The 22411-nt window shown below is 50.5% G+C and overlaps 1 protein-coding gene across 1 annotated transcript; it reads right to left on the bottom strand.

Moving 5' to 3' along the window:
- Positions 1–476: 476 nt before the first annotated feature.
- Positions 477–22044, bottom strand: LOC137302309 (G-protein coupled receptor 83-like). The gene is made up of 5 exons (XM_067971949.1): positions 21670–22044; positions 18095–18220; positions 15835–15968; positions 2150–2747; positions 477–506 (listed from the first exon to the last, which is right to left on the bottom strand). The coding sequence occupies exons 1-5, from the start codon at positions 22042–22044 to the stop codon at positions 477–479; spliced, it is 1263 nt and encodes a 420-aa protein (XP_067828050.1).
- Between the last annotated feature and the right edge of the window lie 367 nt (positions 22045–22411).

The raw sequence follows: 22411 nt of genomic DNA, 5'->3' as shown, positions 1-22411 counted from the left end.
TGAGAAAAGTTACATTGTCATTGGTTCTCACTCCCCTGTGTTCAGTTGATGTAACTCCTTGTCTAAAGCATTGTTCAGCCTGTATAGTCCATCGGGGGAGACCCGATTTCAACACAGTGAGGATGCGGGAAGGAGAAGATTGCGTAGTTTGGACTTTCCTGCAGCTTATGACGAACATGGAAGGAAAGCACAATTAGCAACGAGCATCGTATCAATAAACACAACAAAGATTATGACAGAGTGAGATTGGTGGCTAGAGGTGAGAGAGTGGGTCACCAATCAGACGCCAAGGCTTCGCCTCTCCTGGAGCGTGAGGGAGGTGCCAGAAATGGTGTTCAAATCTTGGGTGGACTTGGGCTTCGCATGGATCTTTGCTTCATACATATCCTGGTGGCTTGAGGTGGGTTTGCCAAAGTCTGGCTCTCATTTCTGGGAGTTACTGATGTATCTGTTGCTTTGGTGTTTGAACGTGGTCTTCACAGGTTACTGGGGTCCAATGTATTTGCCTGTGAGAGAAAGACAATCGGGTGAGTTTGGGAGAAGAAGCCCTTCAGCTCTCATCATTCCAGATTACTGGTCCTCTGTCGCCCGATTACAGCTTTTTAACATCCAACTGAACAGGCAGACCGGGCCTCAGTTTAACATCTCATTCTTTTTTTTAAATTCGTTCACGGGATGTGGGCGTCGCTGGCAAGGCCAGCATTTATTGCCCATCCCTAAGAGGGCAATTAAGAATCAACCACATTGTTGTGGGTCTGGAGTCACATATAGGCCAGACCGGGTAAGGACGGCAGAGTTTCCTTCCCTAAAGGACATTAGTGAACCAGATGGGTTTTTACAACAATCCGGTAGTTTCATGGCTATCATTACTAGTATTTTAATTCCAGATTTTTATTTAATTAATTGAATTTTTTAATTTGCCAGCTGCCGTGGCAGGATTTGAACTCGTGACTCTGGATTTTAGTCCAGGCCTCGGGATTACTAGCCCAGTAACATAACCACTACGCTACCGTACCCTTCTGAGATCTCATTCAAAGGATGACATCTCTGACAATGTGGAATTCTTTCAGCACTGCACTGCAGTACTCCCACAACACTGCAGCACTCCAACACTGCGGCATTCCCTTAGCACTGCGGCACACCCACAACAATGCGGCACTCATTGTAGCCCTAATTCTCCGATCTGTGCCCCCTAAGAACGCAGCTCCCTACTGGGAGCAGGGCTGGGTAGAATTAACCCGAATAGTCCACTCCTCCGGACTCTCATTATTCTACGTCTAGAATCTTGGTTAGACCACGCTTAGACTACTGGGCACAGTTCTGGTCTCCGTATTACAAAAAGGATATAGAGGCACGGGAGAAGGTGCAATAAACATTTACAAGGACGATATCAGAACTGAGAGGTTATAACCATCAGGAAAGGCTGAACAGGCTGGGGCTCTTTTCTCTAGACCTGATGGAGGTCTTTAAAATTATGATGGGGTTTGGTAGGGTTGACGTAGAGAAGATGTTTCCACTTGCGGGGGGAGAGCAGAACTAGGGGCCATAAATATAAGATAGTCACTAATAAATCCAATAGGGAATTCTGAGGAAGCTTCTTTACCCAGAGAGTGGTGAGAATGTGGAACTTGCTACCACAAGGAGCAGTTGAGGCGAATAGTGTAGATTCATTTAAGGGGAAACTAGATAAGCACATGAGGGAGAAAGGAATAGAAGGATATGCTGATCGGTTTAGATGAAGTAGGGAGGGAGGAGGCCCGTGTGGGGCATAAACACCAGCACAGACCAGTTGGGCCGAATGGCCTGTTTCTGTGCTGTGCATTCTATGTAATCTTATATCTATCTATATTTATTCTTGTGCAGTGCTCACCTCCTGTCCCACTTCCTGTCGTCATGACTTTTGATCTTTCTTACATGCCAACACATTCAACACTGTCTATGTAAACATTTAGAATGGAAATCTTTGTGTGTAAACAGTTGCCTGTAACGGTGTTGTTGCAGGCTCTGGCCAGTAGGTGGCACTGTGGAGGGAGTTCCTGAAGTCTCTCTCCCAACTCTGTTGCCATCTTCTATATCATAAAAAAAACTATTTATCAACTAACCGTGCAAAACCACGGGAAATGTGCTAGTAGGTTAAATATATACTTACATCTCCATCGTTATCTCCCAGCACAGGCAATTCAGATCTCCTTTCTGCGATAGGGGGGCGAGGATTGTAACAGGCCTGGTCCTCCGGCCAAGCCCTCCTACTGGCCCTGCCGGAGACAATGGGTGCCATCTTGCCTTCTGAGCTCTTTGCTCTCCAGCACCAGCTGAGGAGGGTCTTGAATTCTGTGCGGAACTTGTTGTTCAACCAACAGTAGATGAAGGGGTTGTAGCAGGTGCTGCTCATCGCGAGCCAATGGAAGGTGAAGTACAGGGCATTGCTGGTCCGAATGAGCTGGCTGGAGATGAGGACCACGTAGCAGTTGAGGGGGAACCAGCAAACCGCAAAGACCACCACCACCAGCATCATCATCTTGATGGTCTTCTTCTTCTGGCGGCGGTGGGCGATGTATTGCTCCATCGTGATGTCCCCGACGGCATTTCGCGACCAGAGCCTCTTGGCCACCGCAGTGTAGACAATGGTGATCGCCAACAGCGGCAGAGCATAGAGTAGGCCAAAGGTGGCCAGGTCTAAGTACTTCCAGAACACGTCAGAGGGCTGTGGAAACGCAGGGACACAAAGGCTCCTGATAGCTGTTTCCCTGCAATGACAAAGGAGCAATATAGTGGATAACAATATTTGTAGCTTCCTTCCATTACCAATCCATAGGAATTTATAATCGTGTATGGGGTCAATGGAATGGATTAATTCATAATTGAGAAACCTAGAGGCCAGTACAGAAAGGACTTGCATTGAAATCTTGCCTTTCACTCCCTCAGGATGTCCCAAAGCGCTTTACAGTCAATTAAATACTGTTAAAGTTGAAATATAAGCAAATGCAGCAGCCAATTTGCGCACAGCAAGATCCCACAAACAGCAATGAGATAAATGACCAGATAAACCACCTTAGCGATGCTGGTTGAGGGATACATGTTGGCCAGGACACCGGGGAGAACTCCCAAGCTCTTTGTTTGCACAGTGCCATGGGATCTATCTACATCTCGCTGGGAGGGCAGACGGGGCCTCGGTTTAATGTCTCATCCAAAAGGCAGCAGCTTCTGACAGTGCAGCACTCCCTCAGTACTGCACGGGGAGCGCGGCAGTATCAAGTGTGGGGCTAGAAACCACAACATTCTGACTCAGCACCAAGTGTGCTACCCACTGAGTCAAGGCAGATCCAGATTATTTGCTTGATTAAAAGGGGGTTTGTAGAACACACTGACCCTGCTGGGAGGGGGTTTGTAGAACACACTGATCCTGCTGGGAGGGGGTTTGTAGAACACACTGATCCTGCTGGGAGGGGGGTTTGTAGTACACACTGACCCAACTGGGAGGAGGTTTGTAGTACACACTGACCCTGCTGGGAGGGGATTTGTAGTACACACTGACCCTGCTGGGAGGGGGGTTTGTAGTACACACTGACCCTACTGGGAGGAGGTTTGTAGTACACACTGACCCTGCTGGGAGGGGATTTGTAGTACACACTGACTCTGCTGGGAGGGGGTTTGTAGAACACACTGATCCTGCTGGGAGGGGGGTTTGTCGTACACACTGACCCTGCTGGGAGGGGATTTGTAGTACACACTGACCCTGCTGGGAGGAGGGTTTGTAGTACACACTGATCCTGCTGGGAGGGGATTTGTAGTACACACTGACCCTGCTGGGAGGGGGTTTGTAGAACACACTGATCCTGCTGGGAGGGGGGTTTGCAGTACACACTGACCCTGCTGGGAGGGGATTTGTAGTACACACTGACCCTGCTGGGAGGAGGTTTGTAGTACACACTGATCCTGCTGGGAGGAGGTTTGTAGTACACACTGACCCTGCTGGGAGGGGGTTTGTAGAACACACTGATCCTGCTGGGAGGGGGGTTTGTAGTACACATTGATCCTGCTGGGAGGGGATTTGAAGTACACACTGACCCTGCTGGGAGGGGGGGTTTGTAGTACACACTGACCCTGCTGGGAGGGGATTTGTAGTACACACTGACCCTGCTGGGAGGGGGTTTGTAGAACACACTGATCCTGCTGGGAGGAGGTTTGTAGTACACACTGACCCTGCTGGGAGGGGGTTTGTAGAACACACTGATCCTGCTGGGAGGGGGGTTTGTAGTACACACTGATCCTGCTGGGAGGGGATTTGTAGTACACACTGACCCTGCTGGGAGGGGATTTGTAGTACACACTGACCCTGCTGGGAGGGGATTTGTAGTACACACTGACCCTGCTGGGAGGGGGGGTTTGTAGTACACACTGACCCTGCTGGGAGGAGGTTTGTAGTACACACTGATCCTGCTGGGAGGGGATTTGTAGTACACACTGACCCTGCTGGGAGGGGGTTTGTAGAACACACTGATCCTGCTGGGAGGGGGGTTCGTAGAACACACTGACCCTGCTGGGAGGGGATTTGTAGTACACACTGACCCTGCTGGGAGGGGGTTTGTAGAACACACTGATCCTGCTGGGAGTGGGGTTTGTAGTACACACTGACCCTGCTGGGAGGGGATTTGTAGTATACACTGACCCTGCTGGGAGGAGGTTTGTAGAACACACTGACCCTGCTGGGAGGGGGGTTTGTACTACACACTGATCCTGCTGGGAGGGGATTTGTAGTACACACTGACCCTACTGGGAGGAGGTTTGTAGTACACACTGACCCTGCTGGGAGGGGATTTGTAGTACACACTGACCCTGCTGGGAGGGGGTTTGTAGAACACACTGATCCTGCTGGGAGTGGGGGGTTTGTAGCACACGCTGACCCTGCTGGGAGTGGGGGGGTTTGTAGCACACGCTGACCCTGCTGGGAGTGGGGGGTTTGTAGCACACACTGACCCTGCTGGGAGTGGGGGGTTTGTAGCACACGCTGAACCTGCTGGGAGTGGGGGGTTTGTAGCACACTGACCCTGCTGGGAGTGGGGGGTTTGTAGCACACACTGACCCTGCTGGGAGTGGGGGGTTTGTAGCACACGCTGACCCTGCTGGGAGTGGGGGGGTTTGTAGCACACTGACCCTGCTGGGAGTGGGGGGGTTTGTAGCACACTGACCCTGCTGGGAGTGGGGGGTTTGTAGCACACGCTGACCCTGCTGGGAGTGGGGGGGTTTGTAGCACACTGACCCTGCTGGGAGTGGGGGGTTTGTAGCACACGCTGACCCTGCTGGGAGTGGGGGGGTTTGTAGCACACTGACCCTGCTGGGAGTGGAGGGTTTGTAGCACACTGACCCTGCTGGGAGTGGGGGGTTTGTAGCACACTGACCCTGCTGGGAGTGGGGGGGTTTGTAGCACACTGACCCTGCTGGGAGTGGGGGGTTTGTAGCACACGCTGACCCTGCTGGGAGTGGGGGGTTTGTAGCACACACTGACCCTGCTGGGAGAGGGGGGTTTGTAGTACACACTGACCCTGCTGGGAGTGGGGGGTTTGTAGCACACTGACCCTGCTGGGAGTGGGGGGTTTGTAGCACACGCTGACCCTGCTGGGAGTGGAGGGTTTGTAGCACACGCTGACCCTGCTGGGAGTGGAGGGTTTGTAGCACACACTGACCCTGCTGGGAGTGGGGGGGTTTGTAGCACACTGACCCTGCTGGGAGTGGGGGGTTTGTAGCACACACTGAACCTGCTGGGAGTGGGGGGTTTGTAGCACACTGACCCTGCTGGGAGGGGGTTTGTAGAACACACTGATCCTGCTGGGAGGGGGGTTCGTAGAACACACTGACCCTGCTGGGAGGGGATTTGTAGTACACACTGACCCTGCTGGGAGGGGGTTTGTAGAACACACTGACCCTGCTGGGAGGGGATTTGTAGTATACACTGACCCTGCTGGGAGGAGGTTTGTAGAACACACTGACCCTGCTGGGAGGGGGGTTTGTACTACACACTGATCCTGCTGGGAGGGGATTTGTAGTACACACTGACCCTACTGGGAGGAGGTTTGTAGTACACACTGACCCTGCTGGGAGGGGATTTGTAGTACACACTGACCCTGCTGGGAGGGGGTTTGTAGAACACACTGATCCTGCTGGGAGTGGGGGGTTTGTAGCACACGCTGACCCTGCTGGGAGTGGGGGGGTTTGTAGCACACGCTGACCCTGCTGGGAGTGGGGGGTTTGTAGCACACTGACCCTGCTGGGAGTGGGGGGTTTGTAGCACACACTGACCCTGCTGGGAGTGGGGGGTTTGTAGCACACGCTGACCCTGCTGGGAGTGGGGGGGTTTGTAGCACACTGACCCTGCTGGGAGTGGGGGGGTTTGTAGCACACTGACCCTGCTGGGAGTGGGGGGTTTGTAGCACACGCTGACCCTGCTGGGAGTGGGGGGGTTTGTAGCGCACTGACCCTGCTGGGAGTGGGGGGTTTGTAGCACACGCTGACCCTGCTGGGAGTGGGGGGGTTTGTAGCACACTGACCCTGCTGGGAGTGGAGGGTTTGTAGCACACTGACCCTGCTGGGAGTGGGGGGTTTGTAGCACACTGACCCTGCTGGGAGTGGGGGGGTTTGTAGCACACTGACCCTGCTGGGAGTGGGGGGTTTGTAGTACACACTGACCCTGCTGGGAGTGGGGGGTTTGTAGCACACGCTGACCCTGCTGGGAGTGGGGGGGTTTGTAGCACACTGACCCTGCTGGGAGTGGAGGGTTTGTAGCACACTGACCCTGCTGGGAGTGGGGGGTTTGTAGCACACTGACCCTGCTGGGAGTGGGGGGGTTTGTAGCACACTGACCCTGCTGGGAGTGGGGGGTTTGTAGCACACGCTGACCCTGCTGGGAGTGGGGGGTTTGTAGCACACACTGACCCTGCTGGGAGTGGGGGGTTTGTAGTACACACTGACCCTGCTGGGAGTGGGGGGTTTGTAGCACACTGACCCTGCTGGGAGTGGGGGGTTTGTAGCACACGCTGACCCTGCTGGGAGTGGAGGGTTTGTAGCACACGCTGACCCTGCTGGGAGTGGAGGGTTTGTAGCACACTGACCCTGCTGGGAGTGGGGGGGTTTGTAGCACACTGACCCTGCTGGGAGTGGAGGGTTTGTAGCACACGCTGACCCTGCTGGGAGTGGAGGGTTTGTAGCACACTGACCCTGCTGGGAGTGGGGGGGTTTGTAGCACACTGACCCTGCTGGGAGTGGGGGGGTTTGTAGCACACTGACCCTGCTGGGAGTGGGGGGGTTTGTAGCACACTGACCCTGCTGGGAGTGGGGGGTTTGTAGCACACACTGAACCTGCTGGGAGTGGGGGGTTTGTAGCACACTGACCCTGCTGGGAGTGGGGGGGTTTGTAGCACACTGAACCTGCTGGGAGTGGGGCGGTTTGTAGCACACTGACCCTGCTGGGAGTGGGGCGGTTTGTAGCACACACTGAACCTGCTGGGAGTGGGGGGTTTGTAGCACACTGACCCTGCTGGGAGTGGGGGGGTTTGTAGTACACACTGACCCTGCTGGGAGTGGGGGGTTTGTAGTACACACTGACCCTGCTGGGAGTGGGGGGTTTGTAGCACACACTGACCCTGCTGGGAGTGGGGGGTTTGTAGCACACTGACCCTGCTGGGAGTGGGGGGTTTGTAGCACACTGACCCTGCTGGGAGTGGGGGGTTTGTAGCACACACTGAACCTGATGTTGTCCAGTGAGTTCCCTCTGGACACAATGCCCAGCTTCAAAGTGAAATGGCGGAGCATTTTCGAATTATAATTGACCTGTGGGTGAGCGGCAGATCACTGAGCTCAGTTCTTCAACACGCTCCTCAATCGAACGAAACACTTGCCCACTTGCGTGAGTTATTTTTACATCAACAAATACAAGTCATTGAGATGAAACGCACTCAAACTGGCAGGTACTTGAGAGCTTGTTCCAGACGGACATCAAAGAAAACAAACAAAGAGCTTTTGAGGGCATTCCATTGGCTACATTAGAAATGTTCTGTCCACTTTTGTGAGAGATCTGTAATATGAGCAATCAAAATCCTCTCCGAGGGGTGGGGCTGACACAGTTGCCATGGGAACCTTCACCATGAGTTACGTTTATTTCACGTATTGAGTTGCCTCAGGTGAAGGGCCATTGACTGTTCCAATGCTCTCCTGGCCGGCCTCCCATCTACCACCCTCCATAAACTTGAGCCCCGTATCCTAACTCGCACCGAGTCCCGTTCACCCATCACCCCCTGTGCTCGCTGACCTACATTGGCTCCCGGTCCGGGAACGCCTCGATTTTAAAATTCTCATCCTCGTGTTCAAATCCCTCCGTGGCCTCGCCCCTCCTCCCTATCTCTGTAACCTCCTCCAGCCCCTACAACCCTCCGAGATCTCTGCGCTCCTCCAATTCTGGCCTCTCGCGCATTCCTGATTTTCATCGCTCCACCATTGGCGGCCGTGCCTTCAGCTGCCTGGGCCCTAAGCTCTGGAATTCCCTCCCTAAACCTCTCCGGCTCTCTCTCCTCCTTTAAGACGCTCCTTAAAACCTACCTCTTTGACCAAGCTTTTGGTCACCTGTCCTAATATCTCCTTATGTGGCTCGGTGTCAAATTTGTTTTGATAATCGCTCCTGTGAAGCGCCTTGGGACGTTTTACTACGTTAAAGGCGCTATATAAATGCAATTTATTGTCGTTATAGGGCAGCCCCAAGGTTGGAAAGGGTTAAGGGAGATGATGTGGTAAAACAGGGTTAGTGGTTAGTGACACTGAGCTCGGGTCCTGAAAGCCTGTCGATTGTAAGAAGAAGACAGGTTTAAGGAGCTCTTCGTGCCATTCGGCCCCTCGAGCCTATTCCGCCATCTCATGAGATCGTGGCTGATCTGATTTTTACCTCCCCGCCCTTTCCCCCATAATCCTTTGACTCCCTCGCTGATCAAAAATTTGTCTAACTCAGCCTTGAATGTCTTCAATTGAATTCCCATTTCACCTCATCCACCCCGCCTCCTTCATCTTGAACTGCTGCAGTGGGTGAAGGTTGGAAGTGCCAGGATTTTGACCCGGCGGCGATGAAGGAACGGCCGATATACGTCCAAGTCGGGATGGTGTCTACTTGGACGGGAACCTGGAGGTCTTGGTGTCCCCTGCTGCCCTTGCGCCAACGATGTAAAGAGTTAAAATGGCTCAGGGATTAAACGCACACGCTGCGTGCTACTCAATCATACAGACCAGAAGCTCCCCGATTCGACTCCTCACCAATGCTGACTGAGCTGGTCTGGGAAAGGGAAAGAAAAAGATCAGCCTGGATGGTTGGTCCTCGATTTCTGTTGAACGGCCTCAGCTAGAAAGTAGACGCGTTGGGGAGGCCGGGACCAGTATTGGAGCATCGCCATGGTTACCCGTCCCAACACGCACATAACAAACGGTCTGCTGATCTGCACCGTCTCGGCTCACCCATAGAAACTTACAGCAAAGAAAGAGGCCATTCAGCCCATCGTGTCTGTGCCAGTTCATGCTAGAGCAATCCAAAACTAATCCCACTGCCTTGCTCTCGTCCCGTATCTTCCTCTATTTCAAATATTTATCCAGTTTTCCCTTAAAAGCTGCAATGGTCTCCGCCTCAAGTGCTCAGGGGACCTACTAAGCATTCCATGCACCAACCACCCTCGACATAAAGACACTCCTTCCCACCTAATGAGAATGATGGCTGTAATGGAGCCCGGCCTTGTTAACGACACACGCCGTTATTAATGTGCAAAGCGGCCTGCAGATTCAGGGGATTAAGAAATACTCCGTGACTTGTGAATCTTGCTGGAGATTCACAAAGGCTTATTTTCTTACTTTTCCTTTCTGTCTCTTTTCTCTCTCTCTCTGAATCCAATCTTTCTTTCCCTCTCTTTATTTCTCGTTCTGTGCCTGATCTGACTCTAATTCACCCGATTTACTTCTCTGTCGTTCCTCTGTTTCTTTCTCAATCCTTAAATCTCAATGGTTGAGGAGATACACCATTGATTCAAGACTGAGATCGATAGATTTTTGGACACTCGGGGAATCGAGGGATACGGGGATCGGGCGGGAAAGTGGAGTTGAGGTCGAAGGTCAGCCATGATCTCATTGGATAACGGAACAGGCTCGAGGGGCCGTATGGCCAACTCCCGCTCCTATTTTTTTTTTTATTCGTTCACGGGATGTGGGCATCGCTGGCAAGGCCGGCATTTATTGCCCATCCCTAATTACCCTCGAGAAGGTGGTGGTGAGCCGCCTTCTTGAACCGCTGCAGTCCGTGTGGTGACGGTTCTCCCACAATGCTGTTAGGAAGGGAGTTCCAGGATTTTGAGCCAGCGACAATGAAGGAACGGCCGATATATTTCCAAGTCGGGATGGTGTGTGACTTGGAAGCAAAACACTGCGGATGCTGGAAATCTGAAACGAAAACAGAAAATGCTGGAGAAGCTCAGCAAGTGAAGCAGCATCCGTGGAGAAAGAAACAGAGGTGACGTTTCAGGTCGATGACCCTTCGTCAGAACTGGAAGATGTTTTAAAGAGTTAACATTTTTAAGCAAGTACAGAGCCAGGGGAAGGGGGAGTGGGGAGGAAGGGGAGGGGAGGAGAGAACAAAAGGGAAGGTCGGTGATAGGGTGGAGGGCAGGAGTGATTAAATGACACAAGGGGATGATGGTGCAAGGCAAGGAGGGTGGGAATGGGACAGGTAAAGGAATAAAAGATGGGTCTAGAGGAGCTGTAAACGGCAACAGCAGAACCATTACCAGCATCTACTGTCTGAAAAAATGGGAGCAGTGGTTATGATCGGAAGTTATTGAAATCAACGTTAAGTCCGGAAGGTTGTAAAGAGCCTAAACGAAAGACGAGGTGCTGTTCCTCGAGCTTCCATTGAGCTTCATTGGAACAGTGTAAGAGGCCGAGGACAGAGAGGTCAGAGTGGGAGTGGGACGGGGAATTAAAATGGCAGGGCCGGCAGGTCAGGGCGGAGGCGCTCAGTGAAGCGATCACTCAATCTGCGTTTGGTCTCTCATGTTCTTATGTTGGTCCCGTCGTTCACTAAGGTCCCAGGTGCTCCTCTGCCCTGGTTAATCAGCTCGGACTTCCAGCATTTTACGGCGCAAAAAGAGAAATTTGAGCCAAAGGGCGTAAGGATAAAGTTTAACTAACGGGGCACGCCGCGAGATGCGGGGTCCGGCCCATTATCTTGGAACGTCCTTGGTCCAGTACAGACCTTGTTGGATTCGGATAGACGCAGCACTTAAATGGGATGCGACCAGTTCCAAAATACCTGCCATGAGGAACGGCCATTTTGCGGAGGGATGGGAATGTTCCCCACTCACCGAGACCCTGTACCACAGCATCTCTTTCGAGGAATTCAACCTCTTCGAGCATCTCGGCCCGCGGTCACCCCTCTGGGCGTGCTCGGGTTGTGCAGACTCCTGACTGCAGAAGGTGGAGGACTGAATCCTAGTCTCCCACTGAGGCGGCTGGCTACACTTCACATTCCAGAAGCGGCCGTAGAGTAAAATGAAAGGTATCATTTTCACTCACCATCTCCTGCAATCAACTCCACTGTCCCGTTCATAAAGCCCACTGTAATTGAAATGCGGAGAATGATTCCACTTCAGCAGCACTTGGCTCTGAATGGCCTAGTTTCTAGTCACATGTACAAAAAAAACAGTGATTGCTTCCAATTAGAGGGTTTAAATATCCAATCTCCCGCACCACCAATTACAGCAAACACCTAGAACAAGAGCAGCACAGATTAGTAACCTCCCCGAGTGCTTACTTGTTGGCGGGACCAGTCCCTGCTTTGGACACAACCTTCTAGTCAAAGGTTGGCCTTGGATGCAGCCTCAAGCTATCACTCTTTGGGCTTAATTTTTTTTTAATGATGTTGCTTCCAGCAACAAACTGGATGACAGAAGAAGGGCCGAAGAGGAAAAAGGGGGCTCCGGAGGATTTTGACCATCAGGAGAGTTGGAAAATGTAACATTTTAAAAAAGAAAGATGGTGGCAGAATCGAGAGGTCTGGAGAAAAGGAGGGAGAAAAGTACAAGTGAAGTGTTAAATTTCTCAAATGTTCATTTATAATAGAGCTTGAGACATTTCATAAGAACATAAGAACATAAGAAATAGGAGCAAGTATAGGCCAATCGGCCCCTCGAGCCTGCTCCGCCATTCAATAAGATCATGGCTGATCTGGTCCTAACCTCAAATCTAAATTCATGTCCAATTTCCTGCCCGCTCCCCGTAACCCCTAATTCCCTTTACTTCCAGGAAACTGTCTATTTCTGTTTTAAATTTATTCAATGATGTAGCTTCCACAGCTTCCTGGGGCAGCAAATTCCACAGACCTACCACCCTCTGAGTGAAGAAGTTTCTCCTCATCTCAGTTTTGAAAGAGCAGCCTCTTATTCTAAGATTATGCCCCCTCGTTCTAGTTTCACCCATCCTTGGGAACATCCTTACCGCATCCACCCGATCAAGCCCCTTCACAATCTTATATGTTTCAATAAGATCGCCTCTCATTCTTCTGAACTCCAATGAGTAGAGTCCCAATCTACTCAACCTCTCCTCATATGTCCGCCCCCTCATCCCCGGGATTAACCGAGTGAACCTTCTTTGTACTGCCTCGAGAGCAAGTATGTCTTTTCTTAAGTATGGAGACCAAAACTGTATGCAGTATTCCAGGTGCAGTCTCACTAATACCTTATATTTCATTCAGTCAAGGTAAATATCAGAGTTCAAATCCCGCCACTGCAGCTGGGGAATTTAAATTCAATTAATTAAAATAAAAATCTGGAATAAAAAAAAAACTAGTATCAGTAACGATGGCCATGAAACTACCGAATTGTCATAAAATCCCATATGGTTCACTAATGTCCTTTAGGGAAGGAAACCTGCCGTCCTTACCCGGTCTGGCCTATTTGTGACTCCAGACCCACAGCGATGTGGTTGATTCTTAATCGCCCTCTGAAATGGCCGAGCAAGCCACTCAGTTGTTCAAGGAGGCGGCTCACCACCACTTTCTCAAGGGCAATTAGGGATGGGCAATAAATGCCGGCCTCGCCAGCGACGCCCACATCCCATGAGCGAATAATAATAAAAAAATATGTTATAAGGTTAATGTTTATTTAAGTGTCACAGCACATGAGCTGAAAAACCCAATGTAACATTATCCTGACCCTGCCTGGGCCTATGATTTAATATAAGAGTAATTTGGTCCCTTGCACCAGTAATAAGGTGATGATTTCCCACCATGATCTCAACTCACCCCATTCCATTCCATTCTATTCCAACTCATCCCATTACATCCCATCACAGCTCATCCCATCTTGCCTCAATCAATTCCATTTCATCTCATACCATTCCACGTATCTCATCCCATTCCATCCTATTCCATGACGCTCCATGTCACCTCATCACATTCACCCCATCTCATTCCATTCCAACTCACCTCATCCCATTCTATCTTATCCCATTCCACTGCATTGCAATTCAATCCCACCTCATCCCATTCTATCTTATCCCATTCCACTGCATTGCAATTAAATCCCACCTCATCCCATTCTATCTTATCCCATTCCACTGCATTGCAATTCTATTCCAATTCAATCCCACTTCATCCCATTCTATCTTATCCCATTCCATTGCAATTCAATCCCACCTCATCCCATTCTATCTGATCCCATTCCAATCCAATTAAATCCCACTTCATCCCTTCTATTTTATCCCATTCCAATCCAATTAAATCCCACCTCATCCCATTCTATCGGCTCCCATTCCAATCCAATTCAATCCCACTTCATCCCATTCTATTTTATCCCATTCCAATCCAATTAAATCCCACCTCATCCCATTCTATCTGATCCCATTCCAATCCAATTCAATCCTACCTCATCCCATTCTATTCTATCCCATTCCTTTCTAATTCAATCCCATCTCATCCTATTTGCTCTTATTTCAACGAATATTATTCTGCTCCATACCATCTCGATCCATTCCATCCATCTCATCCCATCTAGAGGCACAAATTCCATTTCTGTGTTCCTGGCACACATTGCTGGGAGTCCACATGGGAAAACTACGCAGTCTCAGCCCACAGGTTTCTCTCCGTTAAAATGCACGGATGGAATCTCACAAGCTGGTGGAGCAAAAGTTCCCAAAGTGCACTTTCCACCGTGTGCCAGCGAGTACAGAAGTGGAATCGTTACCCCCTAATCCCTCAGGGAGATCACAGAATCGCACAGCACAGAAGGAGGCCATTCGGTCCATCATACCTGTGCCGGCTCTTTGAAAGAGCTATCCAATTAGTCCCACTCCCCCTGCTCTTTCCCCACAGCCCTGCAAATTTTTCCCTTTTCAAGTATTTATCCAATTCCCTTTTGAAAGTTACTATTGAATCTGCTTCCACCGCCCTTTCAGGCAGCGCATTCATAGAAAATATGCGGCACAGAAGGAGGCCATTCGGCCCGTCGTGTCCCCGCCGGCGGTCCGTAGCCCTGCGGGTCTCGGCTCTTCAGGTGCACATCCAGGTATTTTTTAAATGAGTTGAGGGTTTCTGCCTCGACCGCCCTCTTCCATGATTCCAGATCATAACAACTCGCTGAGTTAAAAAAAAATGTCTCCTCATCTTCCCCCTGGCATTTTTGCCAATTATCTCAAATCTTAGAAAGGATGTTCTTCGATCTAAGGAAGGATCTCTTTGGGGAATCAAGTTGGCTTCAAGATGACACACCTGGAGGTTGGAACCAATTTCAATCTTCTCTGGCAGGTTTGGTAATGGGACCCCTGAACTGTCAGATCCTCAGTAGAATCATAGAAGTTTACAACATGGAAACAGGCCCTTCGGCCCAACATGTCCATGTCGTCCAGTTTATACCACTAAGCTAGACCCAATTGCCTGCACTTGGCCCATATCCCTCTATACCCATCTTACCCATGTAACTGTCCAAATGCTTTTTAAAAGACAAAATTGTACCCAGCTCTACTACTGCCTCTGGCAGCTCGTTCCAGACACTCACCACCCTTTGAGTGAAAAAATTGCCCCTCTGGACCCTTTTGTATCTCTCCCCTCTCACCTTAAATCTATGCCCCCTCATTATAGACTCCCCTACCGGAAAAGATTTTGACTATCTACCTTATCTATGCCCCTCATTATTTTATAGACTTCTATAAGATCACCCCTAAACCTCCTACTCTCCAGGGAAAAAAGTCCCAGTCTATCCAACCTCTCCCTATAAGTCAAACCATCAAGTCCCGGTAGCATCCTAGTAAATCTTTTCTGCACTCTTTCTAGTTTAATAATATCCTTTCTATGATAGGGTGACCAGAACTGTACACAGTATTCCAAGTGTGGCCTTACTAATGTCTTGAACAACTTCAACAAGACATCCCAACTCCTGTATTCAATGTTCTGACCAATGAAACCAAGCATGCTGAATGCCTTCTTCACCACCCTATCCACCTGTGACTCCACTTTCAAGGAGCTATGAACCTGTACTCCTAGATCTCTTTGTTCTATAACTCTCCCCAACGCCCTACCATTAACGGAGTAGGTCCTGGCCCGATTCGATCTACCAAATGCATCACCTCAGTAATCCAGAGTGATCTTGATGATGGACCAGCCAACCTGGCTCAGTGATTTAGAGGAATAGGCTTGTCATTGGGGAGGGATGGGAGTCTTCCCAGTTGGCTCCAGATTAACCCTAAAAACCAATGCCCTGTTGAGTTGAGCAGGAGGCTTACCAGTGCTCTGTGCTGACGGGCTGTGCGGCTTTTATTGTCACGTACCTGTACACAAAGCGAAATAATTTCTGGTAGATAGCGTGAGGCAAAGAGAAACAGGAAGCCAGGATCCAGATGCTTGTGATGCAGATGACTCCTTTTGGCACTGACATGCGAGGCTTTAAAGGATGCATGAAGGCCTAAAAATAAACATCAAACAACTGCGTGATTATGGAACCCTTCCTGTAGCTTTTCCACTTAACCTGTCGGCAACACTAATGGACAAACTCACGTCCAATTCAGCCTGTGAACCATGGGCTGCACTCTGTGTGTTCCAGCCAGCATGCGTTGGTGGCACATGCTGCTTAGGGTTGCCAACTCTGGTTGGACGTATTCCTGGAGGTTTCATCACATGGCCACCACCCACCCCGGCCTCCAACCGCCCCGCCCGGTCGAGCAGCCTTTATTCCATTCTCCGATAATTAATAAAAAAGCACGTCATCTTTTTTAATGCCCTATGATTTTTTTTCTCCCGGGTGTTGCTCGTAGCAGTGTCCTGGAGATTAGTCCTTCATTCCTGGAGGCTCCAGGACAACGCTGGAGGCTCCAGGACAACCCTGGAGGGTTGGCAGCCCTCATCGCTGCAATATGAAACAGACGGATCTTCCAGTTTAACCTTCAGAGCTCCTGGACATCCTGTGCTGTCTGCAACTCACATTATTGTCGCGGTTCAGCTCACACGCCGAGAGATTAAGAGACCCCCCAGTATTACACCAGTGATTCTGCTCGGGACAAGAGTTGCTTAATTACTGAATAATCTAACGTGACTGGAACATTCAAAACTTTCTCAATTGAAACTTTCCCTCAGTGATTCAGTGCACTGCCCTGTGTGTTATCAAGCCATCTAACCCAGGACGTCCCAGGTTCAATCCTTGATCTCGTCAAATCTTACGCCCTGGAATGAGGCTATTCGGCCCATCATGCCTGTGCCAGCTCTCTGAAAGAGCTATCCAATTAGTCCCACTCTTTCCCCGTAGCCCTGCAAATTTTTCCTTTTCAAGTATTTATCCAATTCCCTTTTTTGAAAGTTACTATTGAATCTGCTTCCACCGCCCTTTCAGGCAACGCATTCCAGATCATCACAACTCCCTGCGTAAAGAAATTTCTCCTCATCCCCCTCCCAGTTCTTTTGCCAATTATCTGGACTGAGTTAGCTGATCTCAGGTCAGCAATTAAAGTGCTATCATTGACTCCAAAGCCCCTCGGTTAAGCGTTGAGAAGAGAAATGAGGGCAATAATCCTCATCCTGGTTGTGGTCCAATGGTCCCTGTTGGAAAGTGGACAATAGTTGCCCTGAGAAGGTGACGGCAGGCCTTCTCCTTGAACCGCTGCAGTCCCTGTGGTGATGGTGCTCCCACAATAGTGTTAGGGAGGGATTTCTAGGACGGTGATTGTTTGCACAACTTAGGGACTTGCTAGGCCACTTCAGAGGTTGTTTAGAGACAACCACGTATTATGGGAATGGCCAGATCAGGATTGGGTGGGGACTGGAGTCACAAGTAGGCCAGGCCGGGTAGGGGTTGGAGACTGGAGTCACGTGTAGGCCAGACCGGGTAGGGGTTGGAGACTGGAGTCACGTGTAGGCCAGATGGGGTAGGGGTTGGAGACTGGAGTCACATGTAGGCCAGACTAGGTAGGGGTGGGGACTGGAGTCACATGTAGGCCAGACTAGGTAGGGGTGGGGACTGGAGTCACATGTAGGCCAGACTAGGTAGGGGTGGGGACTGGAGTCACATGTAGGCCAGACTAGGTAGGGGTGGGGACTGGAGTCACATGTAGGCCAGACTAGGTAGGGGTGGGGACTGGAGTCACATATAGGCCAGACTAGGTAGGGGTGGGGACTGGAGTCACATGTAGGCCAGACCGGTAGGGGTGAGGACTGGAGTCACGTGTAGGCCAGACCAGCTAGGGGTGGGGACTGGAGTCACGTGTAGGCCAGACTAGCTATGGGTGGGGACTGGAGTCACTTTTAGGCCAGGCCGGGTAGGGTGGGGACTGGAGTCACGTGTAGGCCAGACCGGGTAGGGGTGGGGACTGGAGTCACGTGTAGCCCAGACCAGGTACAGACGGCAGGTTCTCTTCCCTGAAGGACATACCAAACCAGTTGGGGTTTTTTAACAAAATGGTGGTCATTTTTTTGGTGGTTCCTGGCCCATAAATTACTGGATTTATTAAAATTAATTGGGAGAGAAACTTCACACAGACATCTCAATGATTCCAGGTGTTAAACAAAAAAGACACTATACATGAAACTGCCTTAACGTACCTGGTACCTGTCGAGGGCAATGGCTGTCAGAGTGAGTGCGGAGACATGTAGAGAGCAATACTGGACAAATCGGCTGATGTGACACATGGTCTTTCCAAAGATCCAGGTGCTGTGCACGAAGCGAACCTATGGAACGACAACAAGGTGAGTGGTAGCGTTTCATCCCCTCTATCTCAAGCCTTGGTCCCCATTATCTCAAGTCATGGTCCCCTCTATCTCAAGCCCTGGACCCCTCTATCTCAAGCCATGGTCCCCTCTATCTCAAGCCATGGTCCTCTCTATCTCAAGCCATGGTCCCCTCTATCTCAAGCCATTGTCCCCTCTATCTCAAGCCATGGTCCCCTTTATCTCAAGCCCTGGTCCCCTCGATCTCAAGCCCTGGTCCCCTCTATCTCAAGCCCTGGTCCCCTCTATCTCAAGCCATGGTCCCCTCTATCTCAAGTCATGGTCCCCTCTATCTCAAGCCATGGTCCCCTTTATCTCAAGCCATGGTCCCCTCTATCTCAAGCCATGGTCCCCATAATCTCAAGTCATGGTCCCCTCTATCTCAAGCCATGGTCCCCATTATCTCAAGCCATGGTCCCCATTATCTCAAGCCATGGTCCCCATTATCTCAAGCCATGGACCCCTCTATCTCAAGTCGTGGTCCCCTCTCTCTCAAGCCATGGTCCCCATTACCTCAAGCCATGGTCCCATCTATCTCAAGCTGGGCTCAGGTTGTACATTGAAACAGGTGAGTGAAAGGGTTAATGTTTAGTAAATAACTGTCCCCTCATCAAAAAAAACCACCCAAGACCCCTCTGTCCTCGCAAACTACCTCCCAATCTCCAACCTCCCTTTCCTCACCAAAGTCCTTGAATGTGTTGTCACCTCCCAAATCCGTGCCCATCTTTCCTGCAACTCCATGTTTGAATCCCTCCAATCAGGTTTCCGCCCCTGCAACAGTATTGAAACAGCCCTTATCAAAGTCACAAATGACATTCTATGTGACTGTATTCCTCCTTATCCTTCTCGACCTGTCTGCAGCTTTTGACACAGTTGACCATAACATCCTCCTCCAATGCTTCCCCTCTGTTATCCAGCTCAGTGAGACTGTCCTCGCCTGGTTCTACTCTTATCTATCCAGTCGTAGCCAGAGAATCACCTGCAGTGGCTTCTCTTCCCACCCCTGCAGTTCCCCAAGGATCTATCCATGGTCCTCTCCTCTTCCTCATCTACATTTTGCCCCTCGTGAAGACACGAGGGCAGCTTCTACATGTACGTTGACGACACCCAGCTCTACCTCACCACCACTTCTCTCGACCCCTCCACTGCCTTGAATAGTCAGACTGATTGTCCAGCATTCAGTGTTGGAGGAGTTGCAATCTCTTCAAGTTTAACATTGAGAAGACCAAAGGAATTGTCTTGCCCCCCCCCCCCCCCGCCACAAACTCTGTGCCCTCAGCATCGAGTTCATCCCCTTCCTCTGCTACAGTCTAAGGCTGAACCAGGGGATTTACAGCCTTAATTTCCTGTATGACCTCAACCTGAACTTCTGACCAGACATCTTCTCCATTACAAGGACAACCTGATTCCACCTCCGTGATAGTGTTCACCTTTGCCCCTGCCTCAACCCATCTGCTGCTGAAACCCTTATCCGTGCCTCTGTTGCCTACAGACTCGACTATTCCAATGCTCTGCTGGCCGGCCTCCCATCTGCCACCCTTTGTAACCTTCAGCTCATCCAATGCTCAGCTGCCCGTATCCTGACCCACATTAAGTCCCATCAAAACCCTGTCCCTGCTGATCTACATTGACTCCCAGTCCCCCAACGCCTCCAAATTAAAATTCTCATCCTCAAGTTTAATCCCTCCATGGCCTCGCCCTCTCCCTACCTCTGTAACCTCCTCAAACCCTACGACCCCCCCAAGAACTCTCCGCTCCTACAACCCTGGCTTCTTGTGCAGCCCCCTCCCTGCGTCTCACCATTAGTGGGGGTGCCTTCAGCCGTCTAGGCCCTACGCTTTGCAGTTCCCTCCTTAAAGCTTTCTGCGTATCACTCCCCCCTTTTAAGATACACCTCTTTGACCAAGTTTTTGGCCGTCCTTTCTAATAGCCAATGACTCGGCCTCCATTGTCTTCTCTGATTTTGCTCCTGTGAAGCACCGTGGGGTATTTTTCTACGTTAAAGGCGCTATATAAATGCAAGGTGTTGTTGTCAGTGAAAGGGGGCAGGTCAAAGAATTAACCCTCCGTTCTTGGAACAAGCAGACCAGTGAAGGAAAGGGTTAATGTCCGTCTCCAGCCCCCAGCTGGCCGACTGTATTCAAAAATATCAAGGTGGAGATTTTCTTTTCGAACTTCTCCCATTGAGGGACTGTTATTAATGCTCCTACCTAAATTTCTGCATTCATCAGGGCAGGTACAGCACGGGTTAGATACAGAGTAAAGTTCCCTCTACACTGTCCCATCAAACACTCCCAGGGCAGGTACAGCACGGGTTAGATACAGAGCAAAGCTCCCTCTACACTGTCCCATCAAACACTCCCAGGGCAGGTACAGCACGGGTTAGATACAGAGTAAAGCTCCCTCTACACTGTCCCATCAAACACTCCCAGGTACAGCACAGGTTAGATACAGAGTAAAGCTCCCTCTACACTGTCCCATCAAACACTCCCAGGGCAGGTACAGCACGGGTTAGATATAGATTCAAATCTCTTCAAGTTTCACATTTAAATCATTCTCAGCCACAACTGAAAGAGTGGGTGGGGGTGTGGGGTTGGAGTCGGGGGGGGGAACAGCCTGCAACAAATGTACCCTTCCACCTACCCCCCGCCTTTCCCCACTTCACCCTCCTCCATGCTGAGGTGCTGACCGCATTCCAGTAACACACTGAAAGGGCCATTCCCCCAAGTGTACTATCAGACAGGGAGTGTGGGCAGGCTAATGGATTCAGGACAATCGAGTACAAAGCAAAAAGCAATAGACCGTCCATCTACGGGACCTTGGTCGGCTGTTGGCTGTGGCTCAGTGGGTAGCACTCTTACCTCTGAAAGTTACTATGGTTGTAGGTTCAAGACCCAATACTGCCACTTGAGCACACAATCTAGGCCCACACTCCCAGGGGAGTGCTGCGCTGTCCGAGGTGCCGTCTTTCAGATGAGATGTTTAGCTGTCTCGGGTGGAAGTAAAAGACCCCACAGAAATATTGGAAGAAGAGAAGGGAAGTTCTCCTTGGTGTCCTGGCCAATATTTATCCCTCAACCAACATCACTAAAACATCTGGTTATTTATCTCATTGCTGTTTGTGGGATCTTGCTGTGTGCAATATTGGCTGCCAGGTTTCCCTACGTTACAATAATGACTACACCTCAAAAGTACTTCATTAGCTGTAAAGCACTTTGGGGCGTCCTGAGGTCCTGAAAGGCGCTATATAAATGCAAACGCTTTCTTTCTTGGCTCTTATGGTTGACTGTTGCTGGAGGTAATCCACCCAATGGTTGCTGAACCAGGTAGGAAGCTCCTTATTTAGTGATCTCAGTAAAATAACTCTGTCTGCCGTAACCCAGTAAATAAGTGAATGAATTAGGACCTACCAGAGTGAAGGGCGTGTTGAGCAGGGTAATCATCAGGTCCGAGATGGCCAAGTTGGCAATGAAAAGGCTGGTGGCCGAGCTCATCTTACTTTTCGTCACCACTTGGCACACCAGGAGGTTGCCGAAGAGGGAGATGGCGATGATGACGGAGTAAGCCACAATCAGCAGGGCCTGGACGGTGAGGTTCTGCGAGTCAGTCTGGTACCTGGCCGAGTGGATCAAGTTCCTGAGGCGGTCGAGCGAGAAGTTGCTGAAGGCCGACGCGTTGTAGCCCCCGTAGGCCTGGAAGAAGTCGACCGAGGAGAGGTGGGACGCGTTGGGCATGGCGAGCAGCTGCAGCAAGTTGTGGGAGAGGGTGCTCGCGGAATGCCTCATTTTCCCTGGTCATGCCTGGAACACGGATTCATCAGGAAGGAGGGCCCAGTCCCATCAGCCCCGCTCTTTAACCCAACAACTTCTGGGCGACCAACTCTCCTCCTCCCACCAATGGGTTAAGCCAACCTTTCGGGGAGTTTATGTCACCTCTGGTCAGTTTTAAGGTGAAATTGAAGGTCTGGTCAGTTTGAGGGTGAAACCTCGACTGGTCAGTTTCAGGATGAAATTGAAGGTCTGGTCAGTTTGAGGGTGAAACCTCGACTGGTCAGTTTGAGGATGAAATTGAAGGTCTGGTCAGTTTGAGGCTGAAATCTCTACTGGTCAGTTTGAGGATGAAATTGAAGGTCTGGTCAGTTTGAGGCTGAAA

The sequence above is a fragment of the Heptranchias perlo genome, chromosome 35, assembly GCF_035084215.1.
Source record: "Heptranchias perlo isolate sHepPer1 chromosome 35, sHepPer1.hap1, whole genome shotgun sequence".
Lineage (NCBI taxonomy): Eukaryota > Metazoa > Chordata > Chondrichthyes > Hexanchiformes > Hexanchidae > Heptranchias > Heptranchias perlo.
This window is presented reverse-complemented; position numbering and strand designations above follow the sequence as displayed.

Bases quoted from the DNA above. Each gene is read 5' to 3' on its own strand.
- LOC137302309 (XM_067971949.1), bottom strand. From the start codon at position 22,044: ATGAGGCATTCCGCGAGCACCCTCTCCCACAACTTGCTGCAGCTGCTC. The intron at 18,221-21,669 runs GTAGGTCCTAAT...GTCGTTCCATAG, and splicing joins TCAACACGCCCTTCACTCTG to GTTCGCTTCGTGCACAGCAC. The intron at 2,748-15,834 runs GTACGTGACAAT...TTGTCATTGCAG, and splicing joins TTATTTCGCTTTGTGTACAG to GGAAACAGCTATCAGGAGCC.